At 42.1% G+C, this 18721-nt stretch overlaps 1 protein-coding gene and 1 long non-coding RNA gene across 15 annotated transcripts in view; one reads left to right on the top strand and one right to left on the bottom strand.

The window, feature by feature from the left end:
* The window catches only part of HECTD1 (HECT domain E3 ubiquitin protein ligase 1), an 88631-nt gene extending 83148 nt beyond the window's left edge, over positions 1 to 5483 (bottom strand). For 7 of the 11 annotated variants that reach the window (XM_081829448.1, XM_081829453.1, XM_081829450.1 and 4 more), the window contains exons 1-2: positions 5151 to 5482; positions 3334 to 3606 (exon numbers count right to left, since the gene is read on the bottom strand). In XM_081829448.1, the coding sequence (XP_081685574.1) occupies positions 3334 to 3473 (140 nt within the window). In that variant the 5' untranslated portion in view covers positions 3474 to 3606; positions 5151 to 5482. Of the gene's footprint in view, positions 1 to 3333; positions 3607 to 5150 lie in introns of all 11 variants that reach the window. The other 4 variants (XM_081829457.1, XM_081829458.1, XM_081829454.1 and 1 more) reach the window with 3 other exon arrangements.
* A 145-nt stretch (positions 5484 to 5628) lies between these two features.
* The window catches only part of LOC145723217 (uncharacterized), a 90946-nt gene continuing 77853 nt past the window's right edge, over positions 5629 to 18721 (top strand). For all 4 annotated transcript variants that reach the window (XR_014148117.1, XR_014148119.1, XR_014148120.1 and 1 more), the window contains exon 1: positions 5629 to 6110. This is a non-coding gene — a long non-coding RNA (uncharacterized LOC145723217). The remainder of the gene's footprint in view (positions 6111 to 18721) is intronic.

Genomic DNA, 18721 nt, shown 5'->3' with positions numbered 1-18721 from the left:
CAGCTTCACAGAAAATGTACACCCCTTCACTTCAAACTGTCAAAACTCTCCAAAAAATGGAGAGCCACGTATAATATTAAGTTAAAGGAAAAGACTTAACTATTATGTGAAAAGCACTATGCTAGGGATTTCACATATATTATCCCTTTTAATCTTCACAAAAACCTGAACCCAAATCTATCCCATCCCAAAGGCCATTATTCTACCACACCATCTGCCTTTCCTGCCTAAAGAGACATATAACTATTAATACAAGGTAATAAGGCAAAAATGTATATGAACATAGACATCTTTTGCTTTATTCAATATAAATAAGGGCTGTTTACTAGTATCTTTTTTTTTTTAAAGATTTTATTTATTTATTTGACAGATAGAAACATAGCGAGAGAGGGAACACAAGCAGTGCGAGAGGGAGAAGCAGGCTTCCCACCGAGCAGGGAGCCTAAGGTGGGTGGGGCTCAATCCCAGGACCCTGGGACCATGACCTGGGCCGAAGGAAGACGCTTAACGACTGAGCCACCCAGGCGCCCCTGTATGCTAGTATCTTATGAAATCAAGTTGGTACAGGAAATTTTCACCAATATTCAAAATACACACATCATCTTGTTTTTCCCCCTACCCTGTTTGTTGATTCTTGCAAAGAATTTAAAAAGACTCTCCAAAATCGATCAGCTTCACAAAATAAAGTCCCAAAATAAAATTCAAAATTAGAAATGTTATGTTAGAAATGTAGTATTAGTGGGTAGCCCGCTTTACCCAAAACACTTTTCACATACATTCTTTCCTTTAATCCTCACAAGGAGTCTACTGCTATTCTACAGAGAAAGAACCTAAACTAAGGCTCTCAAAGGCTAAATGAGACCTAGCCAACCAAGAATCCAAGAATCTGAACCCAAGTCTCTGATACCACAGCCCATTCTTTTCATCTCACCATGCTGCCTCTCTGGTTTAAAGGAATCAAACAATTTTTCTTGTGACAAGAAAATCTGACTATAGAACAAAGAGAGCAAACTGTTTTTTAAAAAATTGTCACAAATTTCATCAAACATCCGTTTTTTGATAGATAAATTACTGGTATGCTACATGAAACAGGGGTAACCATTCCAATTCGAAATAATCTTGTTATCTTAGTAAATAAAAAATATTAAGTCCACATCTGACTTCAGTTTCATCTTTCATAAATTTATATTATATCAAATATAAATAAGCCTAGAAGGGAAAATGGAAAGAACAGTTATGTTAGGATGGTAGGATTTTATATAGGGATGTTTTCTATTTTAAAAAATTTTCCTTTAAGGGTACCTGGGTGGCTCAGTTGGTTAAGCGACTGCCTTTGGCTCAGGTCATGATCCTGGAGTCCTGGGATGGAGTCCTGCATGGGGCTCCCTGCTCAGTGGGGAATCTGTTTCTCCCTCTGACCCTCCCCCCCTCTCATGCTCTCTCTCTCTCTCAAATAAAATCTTTAAAAATAAATATTTCCTTTAAAATTGTTTTAATAAGGTAACACCTTTTTTAACTGCCATTACAAATATCTCTACTATATATCAGTACTTAATAAAGATACAAAACAATCATTAATTGGCAAGTATAACTTTTTAGTTTTTAAAGATTTTATTTATTTATTTGAGAGAGAGAGACAAAGATAGCCACAGAGAGCACAAGCGAGCACAAGCTGGGAGGAGAGGGAGAAGCAGGCTCCCCACCGAGCAAGGAACCCAGTGCGGGATTTGATCCCTGGACCCGGGGATCATGACCAAAGCCGAAGACAGACGCTTAATTGACTGAGCCACCCAGGTGCCCCAGCGAGTGTAACTTTTTTAAAAAACCGAAAGTAATTCTCAGGTAATAAAGACCCTCTAATGAAATCTATAAATACTCAAAAATCTACTTTACTTTTCTATGAATCCTGCTAAAATAAGTATCAACAGGGGGGCTAGGTTATTATGCATTCAAAGTTTGTTATTAACAAAAACTAGTTGACATGAATGGGCCATTAATAAATTGTGATTTGGGGTTGGGGGGATGGGTTAACTGATGAATCACTAAATTCTACCCTTGAAACTAATACTATACTACATGTTAACTAATTTGAATTCAAATAAAATCTTGAAAGAAAACAAAAATAAAAAATAGTGATTTGAAACTTTGTTTATAAGGATTTTTATCCTAAGATTTTTATTGTCTTATGGGATTTATAACTAAGAATTATTAATTTATTAATTCATCTTCATTAATTATTCATTTAAAAATGAAAACAATTAAAAATACTTTGTCAGTTTAGGGGTGCCTGGGTGGCTCAATTGGTTAAGCGGCTGCCTTCGGCTCGGGTCATGATCCCTGGGTCCTGGGATTGGATCGAGCCCCAAGACAGGTTTCCCTGCTCAGCAAGGAGTCTGCTTCTCCCCCACCACCACCCACTCACACTTGCCTGCACATACTCTCTCTCTAATAAATATATCTTAAAGAAAAAAATACTTTGTCCATTTAGTAATAACAATCTTTATTGCCACCTCAACGAAATTAAGATAATTATACAAAATTTTAAGTCAACATCTCATTTTCTAATTACCTCAAAATGGCATTAAAACAAATATAGAAAATCTGAGTTTTCATTTACTTACTATCAGAATTCAAAATTGTAAATAATATAAACAGTAAAAACCAAATGTGTTCTGTATTCAGAATGGTTAAAGAGGAAAAATAGCATTAATAGCCAATCTAGTAATGAATTCTTTTACATTTTCACACAAATTCTACATTAAAACCTCTGAATAAAATTGTTTAAACTCCAAATTACTAAATCTGTTTCTACTGTTCCAAAAATATGCTACGTAAGTAACACCCAATTTATAGCCTCCAAACTGAAATTTACAAAGCAATCATTTGCTTTAAGGAAAGTATAATGTCATATGAGTTAATACTAATGAAGAAAGGGGCAGTTGGAAACTGTTCATCATCTTCTGTATTTTCATGTTTATTTCAAGTTAATTTCTTGGTCCAGAAACAGGTACCTTTAAAGAAGTATTTGTATTTTCCTAGTTCATAAGATATTTTGAAAATAAATCAAGCAAGCTATGGGTTAAATTAGTATTCCCTAATTCCTATTCATTCAACAAACATATATTTGTGTCATCACAATTATCATTACAGGAATTACTTCACCTACCAGTGTTTATTTCTCAGAAAAGTGTAAATCCAAAACTGGAGAAACTTTTTAAAAGATAATTTTAAAACTCACTAGAGAAAAGTCTACACAAACGGAAGTCTGCAAATGGTTGAAAACAGATGTCACCACAGCAACCCCAAAAGAAGATGATGAAGGGATGTACTTACGTTTCAAAACAACGATCCACGTTGTCAGACATCAAAAGCAGCATGCATAGCTGTTCAAGGGCTATTAGTTGCATATCCCTTTCATCTCCCTGTCCCATCTGTAGCCATTCCAGCAATGTATCAGGATCCACATCTGCCATGGTTTTTTAAAAGCCTCTTTGCTTAAATTAAAAAAGTAAAAGGAAAAAGTCCTTTAAATATCCAGGGCTGATCAGCTTGGGTTTAAAAAATTTTCTTTTACATCGGCTAGAACCAAATGTTCTTGGTGTCCTCCTAGGAATCAGAAAAGACTCATAAGTATGTTTGAGAGAGTACTTTAATGCAGTTTTTCAACTTTATTTCTCTAGTTTAACATTCATATATCATACTAAATAAAAATCAGTTTTGCGCTAGAGTATAAGCTGATTAGGTTGCTACTTAACTGAAAACCAGAGCTGTCTTTGTCAAACACAGTCAAGCTTCAGATCCCACTACTGCTATCACCAACGTCTGTGCCAAAAGGCAGAGACACCTTACTAAAGGTTCTTTTTTTTTCCCCAGCAAACTTCTTACCCCATCCTCCACCCAAAACTGATCTTCAGATATGTGTTAGATTCCGTATTTTGAGGAGATGATTCTAAGCACTGTGTCCAATCCCCCTTCAAACTAAGTTTCTGCTTTAAAATGATCTCCAGGGGCGCCTGGGTGGCTTAGTCGCTTAAGCGACTGCCTTCGGCTCAGGTCATGATCCTGGAGTCCCGGGATCGAGTCCCGCATCGGGCTCCCTGCTCGGCGGGGGGTCTGCTTCTCCCTCTGACCCTCCCCCCTCTCATGTGCTCTCTCTCATTCTCTCTCTCTCAAATAAATAAATAAAATCTTTAAAAAAAAAAAATAAAATGATCTCCAATTCCACAAATTCTGCTGACTCCCCAATTTACTTACTGCTCCTTAAGACATCCACATACAAACAATAATCAGATACAAGTTGTATCTATGAATAAAGGCGTAGTTAAGAATTCTGGCAGTCTTGGCAACTCTTAAAAGTTTAAAAAGAAATGCTAAAAGTAAATGCAATGGACTAACACCTTACGGATCCGAATACAGGCCAATCTATGGCCCTCTTTCCCCATCTCCACAGAATGGGGCAGTTGGTTAAAAATAATAATAATACAAAATAGAGAAGCAGCCCCAAGAGGCAAGTCATTACAAAAGCCCGGAGGCGCCCCGACGGAAGGACAGCTTTGGATCCCAGGTAACCCAGATGCAGGTGTGTGAATCCAGCCGCCGGTCCCGGTGGGCACCCAACGGCGGCGACCAGCAAGGATGACCCAACACTCCGGGCCCAGTCGAGCGCCGCGCCGGGAAGCGCAGGCACCGCGCTCTGGTTTCCTGGCACCAAACCTTGCTAAGTTAGCTACCTGTGTCTACGAGGGGGAAGTTCTGGAGGAGGGGCAGCAAGCCTCCGTGCCCAGAGCAGGCCGCCGGGCCGAGCAGGGCGGCGGGTCTCTCGGGAGCGGCGCCCGGAACTTCAAGGCTCGGGGGGACGTCCCTGGCCCGACCGGGAGGCGAACCCTTCTCAAGGGCAAGGGGGGGCCCGCCCTGGGCTCCGGTTCGGGCAAGCCAGGCTCCGGCTCGAACAAGGCGGGCCCCACCGCGGGCAGGGCCGGGGGAGGGGAACAAAGGGGCTAAGCGGGTTAGTCCGCAGCAGCCCGGCCGACCTCACCCGGAGCCGGGGTCTCGCTCCCCGCACGCCGCCGGGCATCCCGGGTCCCGGCCCCCAGGCCTGGCCCTTCCGACCGCCTAAGGCGCTTCCGCCTCCCCGTCCCTCAAGCTCTTACCGGGGCTTGTCGTCCCAAACCGCTCCGGTCCAGCTCCAAGCAGGCCGCGGGCAGAGCCAGGCCCGGCCGCGGCCCTCGAGTTACCAGGAAGCCGCAGGCCGCGCAGGTCGAGCCGGGCAAGCGGCACAGGAAAAGCCGCGCCTCGTCCCTCCCCTTCCTACGCGGGGACCCGGTGACAGGGAAGCGAGAGGTTCCCCCGACCGGCGGCAGCCAGCGCACGTCCGGTCCCCAGCACGCGGCTCCTCAGGCCCGCAGCTCAGAGGCCCGCGCGGTGCTGCCGGCGGCGGCGGCGGGGGGCGGCCGCGTCCATCGCGATCCCGGAGGGGGAAGGGAGGAGGGTCGGGCGAGAGGGGGGAGGGGAAGCTGCGGAGGACAGCCGAGCTCGGCGGAGGCGGAGCAAATCGACTCTCCCGGCAGCGACCCCACCGGCCGCCAGGTGGGGCGCTGCGGAGACCGGTCGGCCGGCGGCGCAGTAGCCCCAACCTGGGTAGCCGGGCGGCGGGACGCGTGGCCGCCACTACCAGGACGCTGTGGCCCTGCGGGCCTCGGACTCCCTAGTCAGCTGTCGCTTTTCTGTCGTACGCCCGCACACTGGTGCACGCACGCTCAGCCTGTTTTGCACCGTGCCTACACACTTGGCGTGCTCCTGCTGTTAGGCCCCCACGCTACACGTCATAGCTGTGGCCAACCTGTCCTTGCCGAACCCCAGCGGGCCGGGCAGCCCGTACTGCGCCGCGCGCTCCCCCCTCCCTGCGAGGCAGCCCTACTCGCGCACGGAAGTGCGTCCCGGGAGGAAAAGCACCTCCCTGGGGTCTTAGGAGGCAAACCGCCCGCAGTTCACCAGAAGGAAAACCTTTCACCACAACCCCGGGAAGTAAATATTTTCAAGCATTATCTCCATTGCACTGATGAGAGAACTGAGGCTCCAAAAAGCGTAAATTCAGGCCCAGTGGCGTCCCGGTAAGCAGCACCGCTGAGAGGGTGCTTTTGACTCTTTTTCTTGTGGGTTGTGGTCTCAAGTACCTCCGTGGTTATTCCCTTCAAACGTTTTGTGTTTCACACGCTTTGAGAATAAAATAGACCTGCTTATAAGACCTACTTGGAGATTCTTAGGATGTAGTTAATTGGAAATGTGAATATAGCTTTTTTTAAATAAAGAAATGAATCCCTTGGTTTGGGAGATAAGTAAACCCATACCTCAGACACTCTCACTGTACTCTCCCCTTTCCATCTTTTATAACAAAAATGAATATTACATAATAGTATTTGAGTTGTGTTCTTTTAAGCAATCTGCATATGCTTGAAGAACCAGTATTTTGGAAATTACAGATTTGCACTTCAAATATATATATGGGCACATATCCCACTGTCACAGGTCATGGTCCCTAGGTCTCCTGTTATCAGTTCAAATCAAGACAAAAGGGTAGAGGATTCTACTATCTTGTCACAACTACAACACATGACAATAATTGTTTGGGAGCTATGACTACGATGTGGAGCTGCCAATAAAATCTTCAAGGAGGAGGGTCTTTATGGACTGTGAAGAATGGGTGGGATATGGACAGTGCAAGGGAGGGCAAAGAATACAAGCAAAAGCCTGATATCTTCTGACAAAGGAAAGAGAAACTGTGCCCCAAGCAAAGAACCTGCATTAAGCAATGAAGGGGAGACAAGGTTGGGACTAAAGCATGCAGGGCCTTGCATGCCAACTGAAGAATTTTGGCTTAGATAAGTAACAAGTTTTGGATTAGAACACTGATGAGAAAAATCAGTCTTAGAAAGATTGACAGAATGGCTAAAAGGAGCTACCTAGACAAGACAATTAGCTGGGAGGTTGCTGAAATCCGCTAATGGTGGAGGAAGGAAGGGCCTAGTTATTGGCAATAAGAATGGAGAAGAGCTAAATCTAACAATGATTTTTTTTTTAAAGATTTTATTTATTTATTTGAGCGAGAGAGACTGAGAGAGAGAGAGCATGAGAGGGGGGAGGGTCGGGAGGGTCAGAGGGAGAAGCAGACTCCCTGCCGAGCAGGGAGCCCGATGCGGGACTCCATCCAGGGACTCCAGGATCATGACCTGAGCCGAAGGCAGTCGCTTAACCAACTGAGCCACCCAGGCGCCCAACAATTATTTTTTTAAAAAGATCAGAATTTAAATACTAACTTCAATTCTTTTTTATTCTTTATTTTTTTAAAAGATTTTTACTTATTTAAGATAGAGCGAGAGTGAACGAGAGAGCACGAGCAGGGGGAGCAGAGGAAGAGGGAGAAGCAGGCACCCCGCTGAGCAGAGAGCCCTGCGAACGGGACTCAATCCCAGGACCCTGGAACCATGACCTGAGCTGAAGGCAGACACTTAACTGAGCTGAGCAGAGAGCTCTGCGCGGGACTCAATCCCAATCATGACCTGAGCTGAAGGCAGACGCTTAACTGACTGAGCCACGCAGGGGCCGACAATTCTTATTTTTTAACCTGCAGAGAGGACTTGGAAGCTAGGAAAGTGATTATGCTATTAACAGAAAATAGAAAAGTTAGAAGAGACTACACTTAAGTAATTTTTTAAGGCATATTTTCCTTTATTCCCCCACCATCTTTATTCGCATCACCCCTTATATATCCCAAAATGAATGACTGTAGTATGCTTTAAAGAAACCTTATCCAAAAAGTGCTATGACTTTTATTGTGATTTCAGTATGTTATTTTAAATTAAAATATGAAATTCCAGAACAAGAGCATTCAAGTAAAAGAATAAAGCCCTGACAAAGCAGAAGATCTTGTGAAAGCAACTGACTATACCTGAATATATATCCCAAGCAACCAGGATATGTTTACATGTTAGTATTTCACCTCCATGTCAAAATATAGTAATAGTGGCCATTGAGGGGCGCTTGGGTGGCTCAGTCAGTTAAGTGACTGACTTCAGCACAGGTGATTTCGGGGTCCTTGGATCAAGTCTTGCAGAGCAGATGCTGCTAGGCAGGGAGTCTGCTTGAGGATTCTCTCTCTCCCTCTCCTTTTGCCCCTCCCCAGGCTCATGTTCTTTCTCTCTCTCAAATAAATAAATCAATCTTAAAAAAAAGAAGAAGAAGAATGGCCATTGGGAATTGCTATGTACCAGACACAGTATAAGGCAGTGGGTCACAGACTTCATCTTCAATAAACTATATAAAAGTCTAGGAGAAGGTAGATGTGAACACACTTCGCTTGTCTTCCTCTATGATAATACTTATCACAGAAATATTGTCAACTACACTGAGAACATCAAGGAGGTAATGGCATGTCAGAAGCCTTCAAAAATGATGTGTGGGGGCCTGGGTGGCTCAGTCGTTAAGCGTCTGCCTTCGGCTCAGGTCATGATCCCAGGGTTCTGGGATCGAGCCCTGCATCGGGCTCCCTGCTCAACGGGAAGCCTGCTTCTCCCTTCCCACTCCCTCCTGCTTGTGTTCCCTCTCTTGTTGTGTCTCACTCTCTGTCAAATAAATAAATAAAATCTTTAAAAACAAAAAATGATGTGTGAACTACATCTCAAATGTTCAGTTGGAGCTGGCCAGACATTAGGAAGACCAGGTGGAGAGGCACAGAAGTGTGAAGAGGGCTCCTTTTTTGGGAAACAGGGAAGAGGTCACTGTTTGGGCATAGGCCCCACTTTTATGAAGTATCTTCAATATATACACAGTTAACTGGGATTGATTCACAGGTTCAGAAAGAAAGATAGCATTCAAATGTAAACTCTTATCCCACTGGCTGACATTACTATGAATTAATTTTTAAAATAAATCCTATCTTGGGGTGCCTGGGTGGCTCAGTCATTAGGCATCTGCCTTCAGCTCAGGTCATGATCCCAGGGTCCTGGGATCGAGCCCCGCATCGGGCTCCCTGCTCCACGGGAAGCCTGCTTCTCCCTCTCCCACTCCCCCTGCTTGTGTTCCTGCTCTTGCTATCTCTCTCTCTGTCAAATAAATAAATAAAATCTTTAAAAAAAAAAAAATCTTGTGAATAACACAGTTACATGGCATCACGTTTTTTATGTATTAAAAGCATCATTAGATATAAACATTTCAAACATGCTACAAAAAAATGGGTATTTCTTCAACTTTTATTTTTTGGTTTTTTTTTTTTTAAACAGATTCTTTTTTTTTTTAAGATTTTATTTATTTATTTGAGAGAGAGAGAATGAGAGAGAACACATGAGAGGGGGGAGGGTCAGAGGGAGAAGCAGACTCCCCGCCAAGCAGGGAGCCTGATGTGGGACTCGATCCAGGGACTCCAGGATCATGACCTGAGCTGAAGGCAGTCGCTTAACCAACTGAGCCACCCAGGCGCCCTATTTCTTCAACTTTTAACTGGAAATGGGACTTTCTCTGGCTTCTCTCAACTTCTGAGAAGCTGTAACTATGAAAGAGTGTGGCCATTTTGGAACAGTAGGAAATGAAATTTGGCTGGAACCTCGGGTAGAGTTAGTGGCTGGAAGAGAACATTGAGGTTAATTGGAATTAGTTTGCTAACAGTCTTGAACACCATGCTAAGGAGTCTGAAGTTTGTTCTTTGGGCAATGGGGAGGCTTTGGATGTTGTAAACAAAGGAGCACTGTGATATGATGCAGGGGTTAGGATTATTAGCCATCTTCAAGTTAAAAGTGATTTCTATAAGGGTGCCTGGCTGTTTCAGCCAGTAGAGCATGTGACTTTTGATACTCGGGTTGTGAGTTCAAGCCCCATGTTGGACATAGAGCTTACTTTAAAAAATTAAAAAACCATAAAATTGATTTCTATAAAGATTTACAGTTAGCAAGAGACTTTAACAAAAATTATTTATCCTCCTGTATTATTTAATATATATGAAAAATGAGCTGTGTTATCATAAGCATTATTTTACATAAGAGAAAAATCTCAGACAAGTTAGGTGACTTGCTCCTGCTCTCACAGCTAGTAAAGGACAGGTCTAATTCTCAAACCTGGTCCTTCAACTCTTGGGCTCTTAGAGTCTGAAGGAATATTCAAGATAACCTGGGCTGCCTGACTAGCTCAGTAGGGGAAGCATGCAACTCTTGATCTCAGGGTTGTGAGTTCAAGCCCCACATTGAGTGTAGAGATTACTTAAATAAATAAAGAAACTAAAAAAAAAAAAAGAGAGAGAGAGAGAGATAACCTATTTTACCGTCCTTCATGTTGAAAACAAAACAAAACAAAGATAAAAATAAAAAAACAGTGTAGTCATCTGTCTGTGCCACCCCTGACTTGTTATCCAGATTCTTCTATTATATTTCCAGTGTTGGGAAATTATTACTTCATGAGGCAATGCACTTTACTTCGATCTACCAGCTTCAGTTATTAAAAGGTGGTATGGTAAAAGGCTATACACACGAGAGTTGGCTGAGCAGTGTGTGAAAAACCAGTTCCCATTTTACTAGCTTGGTGAACTTGGCAAATTATTTAATCCTTCCAAACCTCAGTTCCTTCATATGTAAAATAGGATAACCACAGCTACCTAATCAGATGGATATTAGAAGAATTTAAGGCTTTTATGCATGCAAAAACCTAGGCCAGTAGTTCTCAACCTTAGCTGCGTATTAGATTCATTGGAGAACATTTTTTATTTTAATGATTTTATTTATTTATTGACAGCGAGAAAGCGAGAGAGGGAACACAAGCAGGGGGAATGGGCGAGGGAGAAGCAGGCTTCCCGCCAAGCAGGGAGGCCGATGCAGGGCTCAATGCGGGGCTGGATCCCAGGACACTGGGATCATGACCTGAGCCGAAGGCAGACGCTTAACGACTGAGCCACCCAGGCGCCCCGGGGAACATTTTTTTTTAATAAACTATTTTTTAGAGCCATTTTAAGTACAGCAAATTGAGCAGAAAGTACAGTTTCCATATACCTCCTACCCTTATACATACACAACCTTCTTCACTTTCAACATCCCTGACCAGGGACTCCTGGGTGTCTCAGTCAGTAAAGTGTCTGCCTTTGGCTCAGATCATGATCCCAGAGTCCTTGGATCAGCCCCACATTGGGCTTCTACTCGGCAGAGAGCCTACTTCTCCCTCTCCCGCTCCCCCAGGTTAGCTTGTGCTCTCTCTTTGTCAAAATAAATAAAATCTTTATAAAAAAATCCCCACCAGACTAGTATATTTGTTACAATTAATGAATCTGCATTGACATACCACTATCACTCAAAGCCCATGGTTTACATTAGGATTCACTCTTGGTGTTGTACATTCTATAGGCTTTGGCAAATGAAATGTACCATGACACATTTTCATCATTATAGTATCATACAGAATAGTTTCACTGCCTTAAAGATCACCTGTATTCCATCTATTCAGTTCTCACTCCCTTGTAGCCCTAGTAACCACTTGTTTACTGTGTTCATAGTTTTGCCTTTTCCAGAATGTTATACAGTTGGAATCATATAGTATGTAGCCGTTTTGTTTTTGTTTGTTTTGTTTTTTTAAAGATTTCATCTATTCATTTGAGACACAGAGATACAGAGAGAGCATGAGAGGGAGAGAAGCAGAGGGAGAAGGAGAAGCAGGCTACCCGCCGAGCCAGGAGCCCAACGTGGGGCTCGATCCCAAGACCCTGGGATCATGATCCGAGCTGAAAGCAGACGCTCAACCATCTGAGCCACCCAGGTGCCCCAGTATGTAGCCTTTTTGGATTGGCTTCTTTCACCTAGTAATACGCATTTAAGGTTCTTCCATGTCTTTTCAGGGTTTAATAACTCATTTCTTTTAGGACTGAATAATATTCTATTGTCTGGATGTACCACAGGTTATTAATCCATGTACCTACTGAAGAACATCTTGGATGCTTCCAAATTTTGGCAATGGGAATAAAGCTGCTCTAAATATCCATGTGTAGGGGCGCCTGGGTGGCTCAGATGGTTAAGAGTCTGCCTTCGGCTCAGTCATGATCCCAGGGTCCTAGGATCAAGTCCCGCATCGGGCTCCCTGCTAGGCGGGGAGCCTGCTTCTCCCTCTGCCTCTGCCTCTCTCTTTCTCTGACTCTCATGAATAAATAAATAAAACATTAAAAAAAATATATATATCCATGTGTAGTTTTTTCTTTTTTCATGTGCAGGTTTTTATGTGGACATAAGCTTTCAACTCATTTGGATAAATAACCAAGGAGCATGATTTCTGGATCATATGGTAAGAATATGTTTAGTGGTTTTTTTTTTCTTAAGTTTTTATTTATTTATCTGAGAGTGAGAGAGAGCAAGAGCACGAACTGGGGAGGGGCAGTGTGAGAGGGAGAGGGTGAGAGACAAGCAGACTCCCCCGCTTGAGCCCAACTTGGGGCTGATCCCAAGACCCTAAGATCATGACCTGAGCTGAAGTCAAAAGCATAACTGACTGAGCCACCGGGCGCCCCAGAATATGTTTAGTTTTATAAGTGCCAAACTGTCTTCCAAAGTAGCTGTACCATTTTGCATTCCCATAAGCAATGAATGAGAGTTACTGTTGCTCCACATTCTCATCAGCATTTGGTCTTATCATTGTTTTGGATTTTGCCCATTCTAATAGGTGTATAGTGGTAACATATTGTTTTAATTTGCAATTCCCTAATGACGTGTTATATTGGGCATCTTTTCATACACTTATTTGCCATATCTTCTTTGGTGAGGTATCTCTTTGGATCTGTTGCCCATTTTTATAAATTGGATTATTCATTTACTTATTGTTGAATTTTAAGAGTTTTTTTTTTTAAGTAGGCTCCACACCCAGCTTGAAGAATTCTTTGTTTATTTTCATAAGTTTTTATCAGATGTATTCTTGTAAATTTTTCTTCACCTGGGGAGCTTTTACTTTTTATTTTATCTTATTTTTTAAAAGATTTTATTTATTCATCTAACAGAGAGAGAGCCAGTGAGAGAGGAAACACAAGCAGGAGGAGTGGGAGAGGGAGAAGCAGGCCTCCTGCTGAGCAGGGAGTCAGACGTGGGGCTCGATCCCAGGACCCTGGGATCATGACAGGAGCTGAAGGCATCTGATGCTTAACGACTGAGCCAACCAGGCGCCCCAACCTGGGGAGCTTTTAAAATGTCAGATGCCATGGGGCGCCTGGGTGGCCCAGTTGGTTAAGTGGCTGCCTTCGGCTCTGGTCATGATCCCAGGGTCCTGGGATCGAGCCCCACATCAGGCTCCCCGCTCAGCGGAGAGTCTGCTTCTCCCTCTCCCTCTATCCCTCCCCTGTGCTTGTGCTCTCTCTCTCAAATAAATAAATAAAATCGTATATAAATAAATAAGTCTCAAATAAATAAATAAAATCGTATATAAATAAATAAGTCAGATGCGAGGGTGCCTGGGTAGTGCAGTTGGTTGGGCAACTGACTCTTGGTTTCCACTCAGGTCATGGTCTCAGGCTCGTGGGATCAAGCCCTGATTCAGGCTCTGTACTCAGCAAGGAGTATGCTTGGGATTCTGTCTCCCTGTCCCTCTGTCCCTCCCGTTCGTGCTCTCTCTCTCTCTCTCAGATAAATAAATCTTTAAAATGTCAGATGCCCAAGCCATATCTCAGACCACTTCAGTCAGAATCTCTAAAGGTAAGATCCAACCATCAGTATTTTTTATTTTTTATTTTTTATTTTTTTTAAAGATTTTATTTATTTATTTGAGAGAGAGAGAATGAGAGAAAGCAAGCACATTAGAGGGGGGAGGGTCAGAGGGAGAAGCAGACTCCCCGCCGAGCAGGGAACCCGATGCGGGACTCGATCCCGGGACTCCAGGATCATGACCTGAGCCGAAGGCAGTCGCTTAACTAACTGAGCCACCCAGGCACCCCAACCATCAGTATTTTTTAAAGTGCTCTACGAGACTTTAATGTATAGCCAAGGCTGAGAGCCATTGGCCTAAGTCAATACAATAATAATAATATTTAAGTATAATTATAGTAACATTATTATTATTGCAGCTAGATTTTATTGGACATTTATCCTGTCCTAACATGTATTACAAGTATTACTTCATTATGCATATTAACTACTTTGACATGTTATCTGTGTGACCTTGGTCTTTCTGAGCTTTGTTTTACTATTCTGTAAGACCAAGATAATAATAGAAACTAAAACCCTGGGGCACCTGGGTGGCTCAGTTGTTAAGCGTCTGCCTTCGGCTCAGGTCATGATCCAAGAGTCCTGGGATCGAGCCCCGCATCGGGCTCCCTGCTCAGCGGGAAGCCTGCTTCTCCCTCTCCCACTTGCCCTGCTTGTGTTCCCCCTCTCGCTGTGTCTCTGTCAAATAAATAAAATCTTAAAAAAAAAAAAAAGAAACTAAAGCCCTCATTGAATGATTATAGTAAACAAGATAATGCATGCAAAATGCATATCATATATTAAATATTCAAAAAATGCCAGCTATTAATATTATTGTATTATGAGTTCTGCTGTTTTGTGTGGCCTGCTAGGTCGGCTCCCTCTTCATAGGACAGGTCATGAAACAACTGAAGACAACAGTTATGTTCCCATGTCCTCTCTTCTCCAAGCAAAACAAGTCGAGTCCATTCAACTGTTTTACCCTCCTTGGGCATGTTCCAGCTTCTCCATGTGAATTAACTGATTCCTAAGTCTAAAACAGTGCTTCAAATGAGATCAGACCAGAACGGAAGAGTGTAATCTTTTTTGCTTTGAGTTAGGAGGGTGGTAATCACATCACTGTTTTGGCTCACAAAGAGTTTGCAGTAAACTAAAGTCCTAATGTCTTGTTCCCTGAACTTCCAAGGCAGGCTCCCTTCAATCTTTTAATATGATATTTTGTCCTTAATATTTAAACTTATTAAAATAATTTTGTTCATTCTGTCTCAATCTCTTTGAATATCATCAGATACTACAATGTATCATCCATACCCTCAAATTCTTTGTTAAAAGTCAGATAAGGGCACCTGGCTGGCTCAGTTGGTGAGGTGTCTGCCTTCGGCTCAGGTCATGATCCCATGGTCCTGGGATCGAGCCCCACATCGGGCTCCCTGCCCAGTGGGAGCCTGCTTCTCCCTCTGCCTGCTCTTTCTCCTGGTTATGCTCTCTTCTCTGACAAATAAATAAATAAAATCTTAGAGAAAAAAAAAGTGAATTAGATAAAGGTGTTCAACAGTACATGGCAAACACGAAGACTCTGGCATATTACAAACCTTTCACCAAGAAGTTATTTATCCATTAAGTAACATTTTCTGGGTATAGTTGTTCAGGTAACTAGGACTTTACCTTATGACTTTATCTAACAACATTATCACCTGACCCACTTACCTCTTTCTTGGCAATAAGAATTTTAATATACTTTCATTTTTTTTTTTTAAAGATTTTATTTATTTGACAGAGAGAGAGACAGCGAGAGCAGGAACACAAGCAGTGGGAGTGGGAGAGGGAGAAGCAGGCCCCCCATGGAGCAGGGAGCCCAAGGTGGGGCTCGATCCCAGGATCCCAGGATCATGACCCGAGCTGAAGGCAGACGCTTAACGACTGAGCCACCCAGGCGCCCCTTAATATACTTTCATTTAAAAAGTGGCAATATGGGGCACTTGGGTGGCTCACTTGGTTAAGCATCTGCCTTCACCTAGGGTCATGATCCCAGAGTCCTGGGATCAAGCCCCACATCAGGCTCCCCGCTCAATGGGGAGCCTGCTTCTCTCTCTCCCTCTGTCTGCTGCTCCCCCTGCTCATGTTCTCTCTGTCTCTGTCAAATAAATAAATAAAGATCTTTTAAAAAAGTGGCAATATTAGGAAAATGAAAATCAAAATTGATTTTTGTAGTACAGAATGAAATATTTTTATCTAACATATTTTTAAAAAGATTTTTACTTATTTGAGAGAGCATGAAAATACACACACGAAGTGGGGAAGGGGCAAAGGGAGAGGGACAGGGAGAAGCAGACTCCCTGCTGAGCAGGGAACCCCACCTGGAGCCTGTCATGGGGTTCAACGTGCGGTTCAAACCCAGGACCTTGGGATCATAACCTGAGCTGAAGACAGATGCTTAACCAATTGAGCAACTTGTACATAAGATTTTAAAGGAAATCTTGTCAGGGGCGCCTGGGTGGCTTAGTCCATAAGCGTCTGCCTTCAGCTCAGGCCATGATCCTGGGGAAGCCTGCTTCTCCCTCTCCCACTCCTCCTGCCTGTGTTCCCTCTCTCGCTGTGTCTCTCTCTGTCAAATAAATAAATAAAATCTTTAAAAAGAATAATAATAAAGGAAATCTTGTCAAATGCCTTCTTGAAATTCACTTACTTCAACTATGGCATCCCAATAATAACATTTGGGGAAGTTGCATGAAGGATATATATAGGAACTCATATTTTATTTGCAACTTTTTTTTATGTCTAAGCTTATTTCAAAATTAAGAGTTAAAAAACAAGACTGTAAGTTTAGCTTGAGATAATGAATTCTTAGTAATACTGTCATCTAGGACTCACTCTTCCAAAGATTTAAAAAATAATGCATTTAAAAATAAATTCTAGAATTTTGACAATTTGTTACAAGATTCACTGTATCCAATATATATCCCTTGGTAGTGAAGACAAAAACCAAATTATAGTTGTAAAAGTTGTGTGCTTTATGTTCCTAGATAGTTTTCTTGCTCCAAGACTAAAAAACCCTTCTATAATTTGCTATTTGTAAACATCCTGTATCCTTCATCTTGAGGAAAATTATTCTTGCAGATAGATAGTTTATTATTATTCTTTAGCATACTTGGGTATATAATAGTTGCTTTGTAGGCTTAGAGGAAAAGTATGATCTGCTTTACAAAAATTTGTTCAATAAAAAAATTTCAAGGACCTAACTTTTGTAAGGAATTATATGCTCTAATTACAGATTTCAAAACATGTATTGGGGAAAAACATACATAATAAGTTGTATACATTTGAAGTGTCTCCTTCTGGATATCTGCTAGGAGGGGATTATTGTTAATTGTTTTTATTTAATCTATGATAATGGTGTACTGGTTATATTTTCTTAAAAAGAGTCCTTATCACTTAGAGAAGCACACAAAAACATTTACAGATGAAATGATATAACTAGGATTTGCTTCAAAATAATTGGCTGGTGCAGTCAGTAGAGCATCTGATTCTTGATCTTGGTCATAAGTTTGAGCCCCACATGGGGTGTAAAGTTTACTTTTGGGGAGGGGGTTGTAGAGTCTACTTTAAAAAAATAAAATCTTTAAAAAAGTAATTTGAAGGGATAGTGGGTAGAGTGAGATGAAATACCTTTGGCCATGCATTGAGGATAATTATTGAATCTGGGAAATAGGTACATGGGGATTCATTATACTAGCGTCTATCCTTTCATGTGTGTTTAAAAATCCCATAATAAAAATATATGGGAGGTTTAGGAGGATAAAGGAAACAATATAGTATTTTGAGACAATCTGATAGAAATGTTTTTAAATTTGGGGCACCTGGGTGGCTCAGTCAGTTAAGTGTCCAACTCTTGATTTTGACTCAGGTCATGATCTCAGGGTTGTGGGATTGAACCCCGCATCGGGCTCCACACTGGGCATGGAGCCTGCTTGGGATTTTCTCTCTCCCTCTCCCTTTGCTCCTCCCCCTGCTAATGAATGAATGAATGAATAAATAAAAGAAATGTTTTTTAAATTTTGAATTATGGCATCATTTAACCTAATATCTATGGGAAGAGCAATCACTACAGTTAATTACTTAAGCTTCTTAAAACTCAAAATAATTTAACTTTGTTCCTATATTTTTTGCTATGTAATAAATTATGTTTTTGTTATATAATAAAGAGGTAACAAAAAATTAAAAAGAGGTAGTATTCTAGGGGAAAACGAAAGGAACATATATTTAAAAAAAATTTTTTTAAGGTGGGGGAAAAGAGTCTGAAAAAGTAAAGTTTAATTAAAAAATCATATACACAAACAACTTCTGATTCCTTTTAAGCCCTCCCACTGGGTCTTTCACAGGCAAGTTTCCCATTGAGTCCAGACCACCTAAAGATGCGCCCCCAGTGGCCAGCCAGCCAGCCCTTCCTGAACAGGTGGTCAATAGTAACTGCTCCTCAGGCTCGAATGGATGTCCAAGTCCTGAGTGACTAAGCAGCAAGGTTGGCTTCCTGGGTGCTTCAGAAGGCCAGTTTCTTCATCAGCAGATAAACTCTGGAATCCACTTCAAATCCATGCAGGTTGTTGGCATCACCCTGCAGCCTCATGAGCAGGCCACCATAGGACACGGGTATAGTGGTGAGCATAGCTGCCCTCCAAATAGCATGTATCAGGAACAATAGCATGTTCCATTCCTTTTTATGGCTGAGTAATATTCCATTGCATGAACATACTACATTTTCTTTTTCTATCCATCAGTTCATGGACATTTGGCTATTTCCAGTTTTTGGCTATTATAAATAATGCTGCTATGAACATTCATGTACAATATTTGGGTAGATACACATACATGTCTTCAATTCTCTTAGGTATATACTTAGGAATGGAACTGTTAAGCTATATTCTTTAGTTTTGGGAGGAACTGCCAAATGTTTTCCAAAGCAGCAGTACATTTTATATCCCCACCAACAGTGTATGAGGGTTCTACACCTGTTATTATGTCTTTTTTATTACAGTCAT

Source organism: Leptonychotes weddellii, chromosome 9 (genome assembly GCF_054177405.1).
Source record: "Leptonychotes weddellii isolate Sample4059 chromosome 9, ASM5417740v2, whole genome shotgun sequence".
In the NCBI taxonomy this organism is placed as follows: domain Eukaryota; kingdom Metazoa; phylum Chordata; class Mammalia; order Carnivora; family Phocidae; genus Leptonychotes; species Leptonychotes weddellii.
The sequence above is the reverse complement of the archived record's forward strand: the minus strand, read 5'-3'. Positions and strand labels throughout refer to the sequence as shown.